The 15883-nt window shown below is 48.6% G+C and overlaps 4 protein-coding genes across 4 annotated transcripts; 3 read left to right on the plus strand and 1 right to left on the minus strand.

Annotated features, from left to right (window-relative positions):
• Positions 1 to 34: 34 nt before the first annotated feature.
• BDCG_07606 (GYF domain-containing protein) lies at positions 35 to 6796 on the minus strand. The gene is made up of 4 exons (XM_045423392.1): positions 6250 to 6796; positions 5604 to 6042; positions 1639 to 5542; positions 35 to 1542 (listed from the first exon to the last, which is right to left on the minus strand). The coding sequence occupies exons 1-4, from the start codon at positions 6342 to 6344 to the stop codon at positions 1220 to 1222; spliced, it is 4761 nt and encodes a 1586-aa protein (XP_045278800.1). The 5' UTR covers positions 6345 to 6796; the 3' UTR covers positions 35 to 1219.
• A 1649-nt stretch (positions 6797 to 8445) lies between these two features.
• Positions 8446 to 9214, plus strand: BDCG_07607 (uncharacterized protein). Its single transcript, XM_045423393.1, has one exon. It carries the CDS (start codon positions 8661 to 8663, stop codon positions 9036 to 9038), a length of 378 nt encoding a protein of 125 aa, XP_045278801.1. The 5' UTR covers positions 8446 to 8660; the 3' UTR covers positions 9039 to 9214.
• Positions 9215 to 10061: 847 nt separating this feature from the next.
• BDCG_07608 (uncharacterized protein) lies at positions 10062 to 11456 on the plus strand. Its single transcript, XM_045423394.1, has one exon. The coding sequence runs from the start codon at positions 10646 to 10648 to the stop codon at positions 11081 to 11083; it is 438 nt and encodes a 145-aa protein (XP_045278802.1). The 5' UTR covers positions 10062 to 10645; the 3' UTR covers positions 11084 to 11456.
• Positions 11457 to 11476: 20 nt separating this feature from the next.
• Positions 11477 to 14425, plus strand: BDCG_07609 (alcohol dehydrogenase). Its single transcript, XM_045423395.1, has 4 exons — positions 11477 to 11786; positions 11868 to 12841; positions 12956 to 14302; positions 14375 to 14425. The coding sequence occupies exons 2-3, from the start codon at positions 12035 to 12037 to the stop codon at positions 13247 to 13249; spliced, it is 1101 nt and encodes a 366-aa protein (XP_045278803.1). The 5' UTR covers positions 11477 to 11786; positions 11868 to 12034; the 3' UTR covers positions 13250 to 14302; positions 14375 to 14425.
• The last annotated feature ends 1458 nt before the right edge of the window (positions 14426 to 15883 follow it).

The raw sequence follows: 15883 nt of genomic DNA on the forward strand, positions 1-15883 counted from the left end.
GGACCTGGATGAATGTCTCAAGACGGACGTCATGCCGAGTTTAGGTTTCGCGCGCATACTAACTTGTAGTGATGTATGTAGGAAGAGAGATATTGCGTGATACCTACCGACATTTGGTGAGCACGGTATTATTGCAATGGTAGAGATGTTGTTATGTCAATTTCAGCTTCTAACATTACTAGATGTGCTGGTTAGTCCTCTATACTGTGAGATTGAAAATATTTTTCTAATACATGCAACGTTAATTCCTTACAGCTCATTGGTTTCTTATGGATGTAACGAACACCTGCTAAATAAAAACCACTGTTAGAAAAACCCATCATACTCAAGAAGCATTCATCAATACCTCGTAACTCTGCTTAAAAATCAAAACAAAGCGACATCCCCCGGAGAGCGCGCGAGGGATTCGATTGCGAGAGCGCCTAGAGAAGGAACTTTAGGTAATAGGAACAGCAACTGTTAAAAAAGAAAAAGAACTATCTCACACAACGCCGTGAGGTGTTGTTGCTTGTGGCTGCAGATAACCCTCGTGTGTTACCTACCGCGCAAGGGAGGAGGAACATGAGCAAGGCGAATAGTTTGGATAAAGAAGTGTACGGGAACAGAGTGATTACAAAAGAGAGACATAGTAGCGTGAAGACATTTCAAAACTTCGAAGGAACTCGAAAGGTAAGGAAGACGGTACAGGGGAGTTTAGAGTACTCTGATAGTGGGTGGTGTTGTGAAAAAGAAAAGGGGGAGAAAGGGAGATACATTTAAGGAACCGTTTTGATCGTAACAACCTAGCTGGGAAGTGTATCGGGTTTATTAGTTGTCGCTAGCTGACCGGCGATGAGAATTATCGCAAAAGTTAAGAAGCTTAAAAAAAAAAATAGAGAAGCTTAAGTATGAGGCTGCAAGGGGAGGAGAGGGCTATAATGCGGATACAGTACGCAAGAGGAACGCTCAGAAAGAACCACTGCACCTAACAAACACACGCAAACACACATCCTCCCCCCCTCCCCCCCTCCCCTCTCCGCTACCCTAAAAGACTCTTGCAAACAAAGCCCAAGCAACTTCCCTTCCAGTTGCTTTATGCATGGCAACACGTTCCCCATCCTATCGTATCCTGTCGTTATCCTATCAATTTCACACCACAACACAAACCCGCTCACATCTTAATAAGTAAAACATCTTAATAAGTAAAAACGCTGTAGCAAACACAAGACACAAACCAAATCTACCGCTTCCCTTTCTTCTTCGCCGCCACAACCTTAAACGGCGCATTACTCGTGTCCTCGCGATGGGCAGCAGATTGGCTTCCCTTCTTCGCAACTTCGTTCCAGCCGTCAGAGCCATTGGAGTCTGGCACGGTGCCGAACCCATTGCTGCCGGCATTCAGGGATGCGGGGTCGACGACACCCTTATCAGCCAGTTTGCGGCGACGGACGAATTCTTCGGCGAAGCGGCGACCGTCGAGCGTTTGTGAGTTAGCGTAGACTGAGTCGGAGATAATTTCTGTCTCAGGGGGGAGGAGAAGGAGTTGTTGGACGAAATCGTCGACTGGAGAGTTTGAATTTTCTGTTAGTCTGCTTATGGGATATATTTTCGGCGAACAATAAGGTTCTAGTGTGAAAAGGGCAGGAAATATAGACGTACCATTGATAGAGCTATTCAGCCCCTTGCCCAAGGCATTCTTAGCCCATTTCATAAGCTCCTCAACTGGCTTATTTGTATTGGTAACCTGAGCCGAACCCAGCGTGGATGGTCTTGTGAGGACGGTTGGTCTCGGTTTTGCTGCCGCCGCGGGGGCCACAGGAATGGTTCTTAGCCCAGCCGGTGCGGTAGGTGGAGGTTTTGCCTTTCCACCAGCTCCAACTGTTGTCCAAGCTCCTGCGGGCGCTGTTGGTGATGCAACCTTGCTTGCAAGATCGGCATAGCGCTTACCCGCAGAAGCGACTGGTGAGCTTACAGCAGCAGCAGCCTGAGGATTGTTTACTACAGTCAGACGCTGTTTGCGAGCCTCCTCCTCCTTCTGGATTTGGGCTAGCGTCTTCTTGGGCGCAGAAACGGTTGCACTAGGTTGTGGTTTTCCGCCTCCAGGCTGCTTCGCCCATACCGAACCAGCGGCGGATGGAGGTGTGGCGGGAGACCCACTACTCGCCCAGTTCGCAGTTGATGGTAGCCCTGGAGCTGGAGCCGGGGGTTGATTTGCACGTTCCTGTTCTGCAAGTGCACGTCTGGCAGCAGCTGCAGCCTCCTCCAGTTTAGCGGCTTTGCGAGCTTCGGCTTCTTGGATTTCCTTCAAAGAAGGTCCTCTTGGTGCCTCGATGGTTTCCTTTGCCCACGGAGCGATTGACGTGGTTGGGGTCTCAATTGGCGTCTGGTTCTGTGATCTGGAACTTGCTGCTAGAGTATCTGCAACATTTTGTCGATTGCGTTGTGCAGCAGGAGCCGGAAGGGGGGACTGTGATGGTGGTGGCGGGAAAGGTTGAGGCATACCGCTATCTACTTTAGCCCACGGGGACTCCGTTTGAACGGTTGGAGTCTGTGTTTGCTGTTGCTGCTGATGCTGTCGCTGTCGCTGAGCAGATGCTGCCTTTTGTACCTGTTGAGAGAGAGAGAGGGGTTCTTGCCCTCGTTGCTGAGTGTGTTCCTGTTTCGGGGGTTGTTGCATTCCTGGTTTGGAAATGTCATCATGGCGCTCAAATTCGTCTCCAGCTGGCATTGTCGGGGGATGTGTCGGCAGCCCTTCAGTCCTTCTAACAATGTCATCATCTGTTTGCCGTCTTAGCGCATGAAACTGCCGCAAACGTTCATCGCGGGCTTGTTGGTCAAACATAGAATCCCCCTTGGCTTTGTCAAATTGCTCTTGTTCCTGCTGTAAACGAGCTCTATCTTGGAGCATGGTTGCAACTTGCTGAGACTGCGCGACATTTTCTTGTTGCCTTGCTCCAAAAGAAGGGCCGGTATTGAAGGGGAACTGAGACTGGCGATTGATGTTCAAACGATCAACCAAACTTGGGAGCTCTTCCTGGCCAGCCATCATATCCTGTGGAAGCATCTGAGGCGGCACGTTGGGCATGTTCGGTTGTCGCATAGCGGGTTCGAAATAACCAGGGACGGCTTGAGGTGGTTGGATGGGCCCTTGGATAGGAGATGGCTGGTACCCTCCTGGTGAGGTGATGCTGCCAAAACTTGGCTGGCTGTGGAGGCTGTGGGCGCTGGAGTGGTGTTGTAGCTGGGGATGCATGGTAGTATGAGGAGTATTCTGCATGGCCATCTGCTTCATAAGGACTTGTTGCTGGGCAAGATGTTCTTTCTGCCTTGCCATCAAATACTGTTCCTCCTGCTTTCTCCTTTCCAGCGCATTTTGCTGGTCAGCGGTAAGAGTTGTGCCAAAACTGGGGAAGCTGGTAGGGAACGGAGGCTGCGCGACACCAGATTGAGATGCCGATGCACCCCAAGGACCAGTTTGATTGGAAGGGGGGCCGTGAGCAACTCCGATCTGGGGTACAAGGAAAGGCTCTCGAGAGTTGCCTATACGCCGAACAAGTTGAGCAAGTGGTTCATACTCCGCATCCTCTAACTTCTTCACTTGAAGTTCTGCGGTAAAGAAACCTGCTTTGAACCAATCGTGCATCTCGAGTCCAGACCACGGCCCTTGGGTGTTGCCTTGGGGGTCGCGATAGATCCAGCGCATGCGATCTGGCATCACCATTTGTCGCTGTTGCGATGTTGGAAGCTGGGTGTTTGATGAACTCGCACTGGAATGGCTTTGACCAGGCTGGGAAGTGCCGTCCGCAGAGGATTGGGAAGGTGGAATTGAACTTTGTGCGGTGGTGGATGGTGCAGGGGGCTGGGAAGATGGGACCGAAATGGGTTGACTTCCCGGGCCTGGTTTATCGCCGGATAAAAAGGCCTCTCTTCCAAGGTCAATGCCACCAAGGGGAGAGAAGAGACCGCCAGAACGAGTAGCTTGGTCAGTGTCTCTCCTCGTAATGCCAGTGTCAAAGGGGCTGGTACTGGAAACATTCCTGTTATCACCCTGCTGCCTCATCGAACTTTCAATTCCAGTGGAATCCGGGCGTGCTTGTTCACCACGCATTTGGTCCTGCATTGCGGGAGGAAATAGAGATCCCATTTTACTTGTGCGACTAGCACTAGGAAGGCTAGTATGTGATCCAAAAAAGCCACCTCCACCAAGAGTCGCCAGGCTAGGGGACTGCAAATCTGCCATTGATCCAAAAATAGGATCGCCGAATCCGGACCCAAAGCCAGTTCGCTCCCGGGTGGGAGTACCAGAAGCTGCGCTAGTAGGCCAGCCGCCAGCAGACCCGAGTGATGACATGCCACCTAGACCGGTCAAATTTGGGAAACCCCGGCCTGCACCGACGCTCGAGGTTTGGCTACGATCACCCGCTGATGCGTCTACCGTCGACCCACCTCGACGGATAGAACCAAACCCACTCATCCCAGGATCTTCAGGGATGTCACTCAGGCCTGGCAGATGGGCATGTTGGATATCAGAACCGTCTGTGTCGATGTCGTCAGTATCGGCCCTCTCGCCATGTGGACTTTGGTAGGGGTTCGTATTGGTTGGGCTCATTGGCTCGTGGGCATGGTGATTGGGAGTCTGAGCTGGTTGGCTTTGCTGGTTTACGATGTCTCGGAAAGTGGGTCCACTCGATGCCATTCCGAAGGAGAGGCCAAACTGATCGATCCCTGGCGCAGAAGTTGAAGTCGCTGGAGCATCAAGGTCCTGGCCACCAAGCGCCGCACTTCCGCTCCGTGGTTCATCACCAAATGGGTTAGTCTCACTGCGAGCCGGACGTGTCTTTATGCCTTCTCCCCACGGTAGTTGCTGCTGTTGTGGTGGTGGCGGACTCGAATCCTCAACTTCAGGGAGGCGATCCAGGGCAGATAAAGACGATTTCTCTTTAATACTCGATCCAATATCTTCTGAGCTATCCTTAGACAACAGACCCTTGAACCGACTTTCCCCCCGCAGGCTACCGAAGCCGGACTTTTTGTCACTAGCTCCAGCACTGCCGCTCATCGGCCCCAGGGAAAAGTTGCCAAATGCGCCCATTGGCGAAAATGCTGAACCGTGGGATGAGGATGGCCATGGGGAAGTTGAGGCATTTGAACTTGTGCCGATAGGGCCCGTGGTGCTACGCTTCAAGGTGCCAAACGGAGAGCTTATACCAAGGTCAGCATCGCGACCACTGTTTTCCTTATCCCTCTCGTCTAATTTTGCTTCTGCTTCTCGGAAATCGGTCTTTCGGCGAAGCAGCGAGGGTGGTGGGGTTGATATAGTTATATCGTCCCGGAAGAAACGAGAAGTACCCGTGGGGGACATGGGATTTCCAGAAGAATCTCCAGTGCCACGGCGTCGCGGGACAGTTCGCGCAGATCCAGGAGATGACGTGTTGAAGGATCCAAGATGGGACTGGGAATGGGACACGGATCCCTTACGGGCGATATTGACGGCACCGGAGGCATCCTTTGATCCGCTCTGAGGAGGGGGTTTCAGCGGGGAGTTGACAGAGCCAGAAAATAACTAGCAAAGAAAATTCTAGTGAGCATTTGTACAGGCATTCGATCACCGGGTTACAACATACATCTTTTTCTTCATCGTTCATTTCAGTCAATGCCAAGGGCTGAACCTGTCCGCTATGATCCCAGCAAACCTCAGGACCAGTGGTTCCGTCATTCATGTCCTCCCGTTTAGTCCAACTACCATTAACGGACGTGGGGATTTCATCGCGGGGATTCCAGTCGGCCATAAAATAATCGGATATATGTTTCCCCCAGCTCCCCGGGTCCTGTTGACTCTTGTAGAGATTTAGAAGTTGGTCCTTGGAGTACCTGCTATCATTGGGGTTGCTACGCGGGGAGCTGGGCTGATAATTAGAACTAAGGTGGGGGGGAATATAGGCTGCAACGGGAGGGGTAGAGGTAGAGGACGTGGTTTGCGCGGTCTCTCGGGTGTGAGAATTGTTAGTTGCAAGGGACGGACGGCGGAAGGTTTGGGTAGCTCCGTTCATACGGGTGCGAGACCTAGCACGAAAAAAAAAAAAAGAAAAAATATATGAAATTAGCTCCCTTGTCCCCACGACAAGACACACAAACTAGTAGACACGATGGGTGATAATCTATGATGCCAGCTCCTCGAGTAAAAGAGAGAGGGACAACTAGGTGCCAGAATAACAGCTAGGGATCAAACAAATAGAGAAGGAAAAAGCAATGAAAAGGGCAATGTTTTACCATTCCCCACCGCCGATTCCGTCTTTTCTTAAACCAGAATCATGGGCGTTACCAGCTGCCGCAGAGGCAAAACTCGATGGAAGAGGTGAAGGCATGATGTACTAGCTAACTCTGGGATATTGGTTATCCACAGACGTCTACAGAAGACGTGTAGACAGCAATGGAAAATTTGGGATTTTAGAGGTGTGTGTGTCGCAGTTACCGGCGAAGAAAAAATTAAAAAAATAAAGCAAGCTGTCAGACGACGAGCACGGAAGGTAAAGAGAAGTTAAAAACGATGGTTCAAGATGTAAGAAGAAGAAGAGCTTGCTGGAGGTAATACGCGGCGTAGCTTCGTGTGTACAAGGCGCTGGAGATGAAGACGGGTGGTTTGGGACGCGGGCGGAAATCGAGCAGAGTGGACGTTGGAAGTTCTTCGTTTCGGGCGATGAGTGAGGCGGTGGTGGTGGAGAGGGAGAAAAAAAGGGCCGGTCAGGCCAATCGCAGGCGGCGCGTGGCAGTATTGCCGAACCTAACTACAGCCACGCCAATTCTGCCCTGCGTAAAAATTCTAAAGGCTAGGAAGCGTTAGTTAAATAACTTAACCCAACCATTATTATTAAACCCCATATTTACATACTACGTCGACGAACTTACCACTACAGAGTTGCTAAAAGTTAACTACTGCTTACGGATTGCAACGCTCTTGACTTCAACTGTGCAGAGGATTTATGCTAACAGGCGAAATGAGGAATATACCAGGATAATGCCTCCTCTTTTGACTTGAAATAAATAAGCAGGAAAATCCTTCCGCACAGCACAGATTACTAACTATCCCCATTACATAGTTGCAAACATGAAAAACATTCGAGAAAGTCGTGCCAAAGAAACGAAATGAAATGAAATGAAATGAGACGAATGCAATCTATCCGGCTGGTTCATGGACAGAAGAGCCAGCATTTCCAAGCACCAAGGACTGCAGCTTTCAGGAATTCAACATTCCAGGCCCTTGAGCTTCGGGCGTAGAATGAGAGGGAGCATGTTTTTTTCCATACCTCTTATTACTCGCAACCTTTTCGGGTTTTCTGCTCCATTCCAAGGACAGCATCTCCAAGGCTGCCCATTCTAGGCATTTGAATATCTCGCTTCGAAATTGTCTCTTGAACCTTGTTGGGAGTAGGATATCAGGGGTAGTGCGTGGTATGCCGTGTTGCCACGCACCCGCCATCCAAATATTTCTGGCTAATATCAACATCCTCCAGGAGAAATTCATCTCCTCTTCTATGTTTTGCTAGGTACTCCGGCTCTGTATACTGAAAATTAGATGACTACCCCCACCTGTATAGCTGCGAAGGACTGCTATTTTTCAAACTGCCTGTCAGACCATCTCAAGGTTGTTAAACAGTTTTGTTGCGTGGCCCAATTACTCTATAGTCAGTCCCACGCACCCATCCCCCTTGCCTACTCTAACTGTAGATAGACACAGACTCCCGGGTGATATAGGTAGTTATCCCTCCAGAAGGACGATACAGCCTCAATGCCTCCCGCTAAACATGGTCAAACATCATCATCGCAAACCTTCGTGATGTTGCATCGAATCAGCAGCATGTTTGCCTGGTTTCCTGAGCAGCTCCCTAGCTATCCCGTATAAAAAACATAGCTATCTGTTGGCATGTTTGCCAATGCTCAACACATATTCCTTTCGATATACTCTCAATATTCTACTATGCTCCATGTTTCCCAATCTTTCTCAGGCTCGGTGTCGAGAAAATGGCGGCAGACAGTTACATGGTATTAAGCAAACACTGTTATGTTTAGCTGTTACTTGAAGGCAAATGTCTCAATGGGCTATATATGCTTATAGCTCCCATCTACGCCCTTTCTTGTATGAATTTTCTGATTTGTTTTTCTTTATGCATCCTCATTGTTCAACAATGCCTGCCGTTGCTCCCTAAAACCTCCGACTGTGAATTTAGTCTGTCATCGTGCTGAAAATAACACACCATGCCCTTCCGTTTCGAGCGTGAACACGAAAGACAGTATGGTCGGTTTTCACTACGTCGTCCAAATCCAGCCGATAGGGCGTCTCAATCTAGACATTCTAATCCATCGACTACTAGTCCCACCCGGGACAACGATTCGAGTTGGTTTATCACCGAAGTTGAATCTGATGAATGTGAAACTCATCAAGAAGAACACTTTTCTTGGGTCCTGTCTGCGAGATGCAGTCAGGAGCGCTTCTCCTTTGATTCGCTCACAGAGGATCTTCCAGATTCGAGTTCCTGCACTTGTTTGATATGCTCCCCCATTCGACGCCCAAATTCAGGAAATCATATACGGGGAGACGAATGCATTCAAAACCCACAAGCTCATGATCGTGATCCTCATGGTGGCTCCGTCGTCGATGCCGACATGAAGATCCCCGCCGAACCATGAACCCACTCCCATCAGACTTCTCTGATAACGATAACCCTGATATCACAACCACCACTGATGACGAAATCCCAGACAGCGACGACGCGATGTTGAACCTCGATAATGCCACTACTAGCCCTTCCCGTAATACCCCGGGCGAAAATACACATCGCAGAAACGATAACTACCTCTCCTTCGTAGATGGTATCTTGCAGCGTGAGTTTGCCGATGAGGCACTGGTCGCTGAATACATGGCTCGGCATCGGCGACAACGAGGACAACCACGACGGGGTCGACAGATGGATCAAAGTCCTAGTGGAAACGGTGATGGTAACTCTCGTGCTAGAGATGGATCTAGCGAGTCTATGAAGAGGCTGTATCAGTATCGAGAATAGGTTTTTTTTTTTTTTTTCCCTTGCTCTGCTTTGCTCTCCTTGTCTTTTTGTCAGATTTCCTCTCGTAATCTTGCTATCTCCAGACCACTAGCCACCTGGCCCTTTTCGAAGTCCGACTGCGTTCAGGTAAAATTGTAAGAAAATAATAAAGAAATGGAAAGCAAAGCCCATTCTCTTGCCTACTTAAATACTTCATCCTATCTCAACATAAGCATCTCACCTATCCGTTTTCATTCTAAACAAGGTATACGAGCTCTGCACGTAACTACTAATCCCTCCACCCTAGGCCAAACAGATTCTCCTTAAAATCTGCACCCTAGTAAAAATTATACGTCTCCATATACTCAACCCGGTGGATAGCAGCAAAAAGAAAACGGAATAACGCACGCAAAGTAGGGGAGGTACAGTAGATAAAGGACCTGAAACTGAAGCCCAGCTTCATTTTATACCATCTAGATTCAACTGCCTCGTCTCCCTGCTAATTCCGTTTGCGATGGGCTTCCGCTAGACGTACGTGGACAGATAATGTATATCTTAGTTTAGGGCACCACAGCTGTATCGGGTCCGCGTCACCGCATAAGAACGTGCTCAGGAAACATCAAAATATTTTCATTCTCTGGATGCAAACGGGCTCCCCCCTCCCTCAACGCGTTGGAAACCGCACACTGTACCTCGTGCCCACATACATGTTAACCATGTCCGGGGGGTGAAATGTCGATAGCAGGAGGCAACTGGGATTCATTGCCTAGGTCTCGAGTGTGTCTACTGCGCAGAGGGAAAAATGGAAGTATGTACGAGAGGGGTTAGTTATGGGAATGTCTGACACTAAATATAACTTTCACTCCTTATCCTCAGATAACTAGAACACCTCTCATCTTTAGCAAGAGTTAAATGACGCGGTATGATGATTTAAACCGGCGGTTCAGGCGTCAATGTCGCTGAGATCCAGCCGCGACAGAGCGAGCATATTGGAGTATTTAGATAACAGATATTTAATGCTTCCCCTGTCCTAGCCTGAACTAGTTACCCTTCTAGGGCATTTGTTGACAACATTGAACCTTCCTGCAGAACATGCACAAAAAGCAAAAATAACCATCGCCATCCCGTTTGCCTAAAATATCCCCATGTCAAAATAAACTTTCGACTTCCAACTCGCAGCATTTGCTGATGACAAATCCATCTGCCCGACCTTCCTATGTTACGTATGTGATGTTATGTTATGTTGGCGGCAAATCGGCAGCATCGATGCACCGCAGCCCGGGGATAAAAGGCGGAGTTGAAAGCCGCCGGCCTCAAATACCTGCCTCACATGTTACTCTAACTTCGTATTTGATATTTAGATGACAGCCCGAGGATTTTTGGTCGCTGCAACCACCATCCTCATATACTGTTCACTTACCCCAGTCTTCCAATTCCGCAATCTTGTGATACATACTGCAGCTTCATCAAGACACTTTGCTGTGAAATATTCAGTCCATTAAACTCAATTGCATAATCGCCGTATCCCTCAGTTCCTCTTCCACCGCTGCAGACTCGAATACTCCTCCCAACCCCTACAAAAAAGACACACTAAAAAGAAAAGAAAAGAAAAGAAAACACCAATCAAAATGTCCGCGATCAAGGAACCCGGCGTCCTCGGCCCCGTCATCGCCCTCAATCTCTGGACCTTCGTCATGGAAGGCTGGATGTACGCCAAACGCATCCCAGCCATCGCCAAATACAAAATCGCCATGGACCCGAACGCGCCCAAGGAGCAATTCTCCGCCAAATTTCCGCCCTCCGTCCGCTGGGTCGCGGACAACTACAACCACCTCATGGAGCAGCCGACGCAGTTCTACGCCGTCACCCTGGCGATTGCGTTCATGCATGAGCGCAAGGGGAGCAAGATGGACGTCGCCCTGGCGTGGTCTTATGTCGGGCTACGGGTTATTCATAGTTTGGTGCAGGTGTCGAAGAACAATATCACAACGCGGTTCCTGGTCTTTCTTTCGTCGTCGTTTGTGCTGCTGGGGCTGACTGCCAATGCGGCGAAGCTGGTGTTTTAAAATTTCTGAGCGGGTCTGGGCTGTGGAAATTGTATGTTTTTTTTGTGCGAAATTGATATATTTATGTATACAAAGGATAGAGGTAGTTAAATGACAACCAATCACTACAGAGACCTGTTGAGACATGATCTGGTTGTCACAAAAGTGTACAGTAGTAAATCGTCACAGGGAGCTTTTACTCCAAGCCAATGTTAAGATGAAGGGATGCATGATGCTATTACTGAAATCAGCAGCACTCATCAAAAATCACTAAATCTTTTGGATCCCAACAACAGTTTCAATAAGGCTGAGTTTAAACTGCATTTGAGTTCGAGAGAAAAGTTGATGCCGAACTAGCAAACAAAAGTCACCGGGAAAAGTAAATCCACCAACGTAAGCCTTTGGGATGAACCCATGTAAAACTGAAAGGAGGGCGATTTGCGCATGCGAATGAAACCGCACCTCCTCCAACTCTTCAACCATTGAATTCCAAATCGATCGATGTTGAACAATTGGGGAAAATATGCAGTTGGATTCCCCCTGCATTGTGTCATTGCCGAGGGAGCAGGAATGCCCGGTTAAACTCTCGGGTAAACAAACATCTTAAATACCCCCCCAATTCTGTCGGCAAGACATACATGATCATTGATCGGGGCCAACGCCAGCAAACTTGAAGAATAATGAATATCATTATTAGGTATCAACATAACATCTTGCCTTGAGGGTTGATTTGTACAGACATACGTCTATTCTCCACCCTAATTTACAATACCATACCGCTGTGTCACTGACCCAGTTCTTCCAGGGCAATTGGAATTCGAATCACGAGGAAGGGAATTTAAAATCCTCTTTCGTCCCAAGTAGATAATAGCCCCATTGGATATAATTGATTGCTATATCGAGAAGAAGGACTATCATTCCATCCAAATCTCAACCCCCCTCAAAAACGGCCAATTGACCTTAAAACCAACCATGCAAGCGGTCACCATTGACTTCATCGACGGCAAGCCCGGCAAGCCGGGCCAAGTTTACTACCCCCTCTCACTCAACAAAGTCCCCATCCCAACTCCACAAGGCAGCGAGCTCCTCATAAAGCTGACCGCCGCGGCCCTTAACCACCGAGACCTCTTCATCCGCCAACACCTATACCCAGGCGTAACAGCCGGCGTTCCCCTCCTAGCCGACGGCGTCGGCACCGTCGTCTCCGCAGGCCCAGCCGTAAAGGAGCCACACGCATGGCTCCAAAAGCGCGTGATCCTGAACCCGGGGACCGGGTGGCTGGATTCCGAGGAAGGCCCCGAGTCCCCCACCGGCTACGCGATCATGGGCGGCACGAAACTTAACAGCAGGGGCACCCTGCAGGAATATGTCACCATTGACGTGGGCGAGGTTGAAGAGGCGCCTGCGCACCTGACGGATGTGGAGGCGGCGGCGCTGCCGCTGACGGGTCTGACGGCGTGGCGGGCCCTGGTGACCAAAGCCGGGGCGAAGAATTCGAGTCAGGGCGCTGCGATCCTGATTACGGGGATTGGGGGCGGGGTTGCGCTGATGGCGCTGAGGTTTGCTGTGGCGAGAGGTGTGCATGTGGTTGTGACAAGCTCGAGTGAAGAGAAGTTGAGGCTGGCTGTTGGGCTGGGGGCGAAGGGGGGCGTGAATTATAAGGAGCGGGAGTGGGAGAAGAAGGCGTTGAAATTGTTGCCTGCTGGGAAGAGGAATTATGATGCGATTATTGATGGGGCTGGAGGGGATTCGATTGAGAAAGGGGTGAAGTTGCTCAAGGTACGTGACTGGATGTTATTTTTGTATTTGAATAGATATCTTGATCCCCTGGAGCGCCGTCTGTCTGTTCAATACACTATTTGTCTGGCAAGTTCGCTAATCCACCCATCACAGGCCGGCGGCATCCTCTCCGTATACGGAATGACAGTATCACCCAAAATGCCCTTCACCACGCCCACCTTCCTTAAGAACATCGATGTCAAAGGCTCAACCATGGGCTCCCGGAAAGAGTTCAGTGACATGGTCCGTTTCGTCAACGAGCACAAGATAAAGCCTATTATTTCCCGTGTAGTGCAGGGGATCGATAATATCAAGGCCATTGATGGATTATTCGATGACATGAAGAATGGCACCCAGTTTGGCAAGTTGGTCATTGAGATTGCGAATAGCGGCGATAGTAAGTTGTAACCAATTAAAGATTTACAAAACATTTCTCCTTCAAGAGGGTATATTTCGTTTACTTGATTCATTAATTAGCCCCCTGAATGGCTAGACACGATAGACGGTAAGCCATGAAATTCTTATTTCAATTTCAGCTTCTAAAAATTATTTTTCAATTTCCTAAGTTTGTAGATTTGGAATAGTTATATATTCAGCTAGCTAAATTGGTTATGAACAGTATAAATGCTATGTTAGGCAGTGTGATATTGTGAGAGTAGGGTCGCACTTACAGAGAAGATCGTACGGAAGTGGTCGTTCGTTCCGAAACATCAGTATCATTCAAACACAGGCATAACCGCTCGTTATGGTAATGGAGAATCAAATGCATCCATTCCCTGCAGAGCAGACCAGCCTGCCCGGATACTCAGTCTTATCCCAAGAGGCTGCATGGCATGCATGCTGTAGCCAAACAACGGACTGCCTTTGACTGGGTACTCACACACACTCCAAACCCAGTCCATTGAATCCGCCATCGATGATTGTCCATTTTGTCCCCTTTACAGCCTTAACACACACGAGAGACTGAATAGGCATCGCGGACCGCAGTGACCTGTTTGGCGATAAGAGGCACCAATAATTTCGTGCTAATAGCTGGATAGTCATCGTCCTCATCGTCCTCATCGGTATACTTCATTTGCTGAAGGAGGAAATGAAGGGAGGGGGAAAGCACTTTATATCCAGGAGATAAAACCACCTCCATTTCATGGATTTGTCATTTATCCTTTACGTAACATCATTCCGCAGCGGATGAGAATGTACTTCTATTAATGTACAGAGCTCGCTAAGGAGACGTGGGTATATAGGGAGTTATCTGGAGAGAAGGAGGAGCAGGAAAGCTCACAAATATCACGGGTGTGAAAATATAGAATTGTGCTATTTTAGCGCCTAATATCTATGAGCCTTCCGGCTTAACATATAGCAGTTAGAGGTGATGAATTCCATCCATGCTAGAAAAACGAGCTGTTGTAGCTCCTGCCTGCATAGGGGAGGTAGGAGGCGATACTTTGGCATAACTTTCAGGTAAGGGATTTGGAGCGTATTGTAATAATATCATATATTTGGTATATTTCGCTGATAAAAATGTGAGAGCAGGAGATTTGATTCCCCGTCATGCAAGGGAAAAAAAAGGGGACATTTCACAAGAGTAGTAAGGAAAAGGCGCTTCCCATACAACGGTATGGGATAATCAATTTCATCGCGCTGTCAAAAGAGAAAAAGGTGGAAGATATGAATGGTTTGATTTTGCGCATCATTCATCCATGGAAATTTAATGAAGGTCATGGAAGGTCACTGATTTGAATCGGAAACTGTCCGACGTAGTGTCCGCGTACAATTGTACTGTGCTTGATTTCGAGAAGGAAAGGGAGAGTGTTCGCGAATCTCCTTTGCTTCTAGACCAGCGCAGAAATCGAGTAGTGGCAAAGATTCAAAATGCAGGTCGCCAGGACGAGCAATAATCGAGCCGGGCAGGTTCAATTATTTCCATGACGTTTGCATATGCCAGGTTTAACACGTTTGGAATAGATTTTTCCAGAAGACGGGCTATCAAGCCTTGATCGCCAAAAGAACAAGAACAAAAACTGAAGCAGCTATTATCACATCGTCAGCCCTTTGAGTTCAACCAAGCCGGTATGTAAGCTGCGGAGAAAACCAGCAGACAATCTCCAACCTTAGAGCGTGGTTCTAAGGAAATAAAGACTAGGTATGGATGGCTCTGACTCATTAAGGGCTAGAGACGACAAGGGGTCATACATTGAGGAAGATAGGTATCTCCTCTGGACTGGTAAGAGCCCAATTATGTCAACGACTGTAACCCGGGTTAATAAGAGGTTCCTTGATACCGCACTCTCACTTGGCGCAATCACATATTGCTCATGTTGTACATGTACTGTACAGTACATACAAGTGATTGTAAACCCGCCCTAGTGCCTCTTGGGAAGATGTTAGAAATGTAACCCCGCAATTTGACAGATTTGGAAACAAAATATACTCGCAGGCCGGCCTAGCCCAAAGTAAAATGAAGCTGAGCTCACCGGCCTTCCTTCAGATCTCGCCCGATCTCGTATAACGCCATCTCTCTCACCTATCCGTCTGCATTCACTTCATGACACTAGAGATTGAACAGGGAAATCACGCTTCGAGTCGTTTTAACTTGGGACAAAGTTCGATTCCGCCAGATCGAAGGCCCTGATTGACAAGACAAGGTAGCTAAACCTGCAGCAGTTTGTTTCCTGCTTCTGCCACGTCACAGCAGACCATCTCAACCTTGCCTTAACTACCATAAATCGAGCAATCAATCAATTCCGTCATCACCGATTCGAGCTCTAGCGCTACTGTGCCCTGATGCATCTTCCATGCACGCGCTCATGTCGCCCACGCTGGTGGGGTGGGTTGGTTTGGGATCTGGTGCTATGAATAGAAACATGCCCAGGCGCCAATTTAGCGGCTCTTCTTTGCTCTTTCGCCCAAGCTGCCGGCACTCACCACACAAACAACATGGGGTAGTATTATTCTGACACAATGGGGGATTTTATCCTCTTTCCTTTCTCTATTTCTTCACTCCGTGCTTTAATATCTGTAAATCTTATTGTTGTTTTATGA

Source organism: Blastomyces dermatitidis, assembly GCF_000003525.1.
Source record: "Blastomyces dermatitidis ER-3 genomic scaffold supercont1.9, whole genome shotgun sequence".
NCBI classification, from domain to species: Eukaryota; Fungi; Ascomycota; class Eurotiomycetes; order Onygenales; family Ajellomycetaceae; genus Blastomyces; species Blastomyces dermatitidis.

Bases quoted from the DNA above. Each gene is read 5' to 3' on its own strand.
- BDCG_07606 (XM_045423392.1), bottom strand. From the start codon at position 6,344: ATGCCTTCACCTCTTCCATCGAGTTTTGCCTCTGCGGCAGCTGGTAAC. The intron at 6,043-6,249 runs GTAAAACATTGC...TTTTCGTGCTAG, and splicing joins GGAATCGGCGGTGGGGAATG to GTCTCGCACCCGTATGAACG. The intron at 5,543-5,603 runs GTATGTTGTAAC...TTTCTTTGCTAG, and splicing joins TGAACGATGAAGAAAAAGAT to TTATTTTCTGGCTCTGTCAA.
- BDCG_07607 (XM_045423393.1), top strand. From the start codon at position 8,661: ATGAACCCACTCCCATCAGACTTCTCTGATAACGATAACCCTGATATC.
- BDCG_07608 (XM_045423394.1), top strand. From the start codon at position 10,646: ATGTCCGCGATCAAGGAACCCGGCGTCCTCGGCCCCGTCATCGCCCTC.
- BDCG_07609 (XM_045423395.1), top strand. From the start codon at position 12,035: ATGCAAGCGGTCACCATTGACTTCATCGACGGCAAGCCCGGCAAGCCG. The intron at 12,842-12,955 runs GTACGTGACTGG...CACCCATCACAG, and splicing joins AAGGGGTGAAGTTGCTCAAG to GCCGGCGGCATCCTCTCCGT.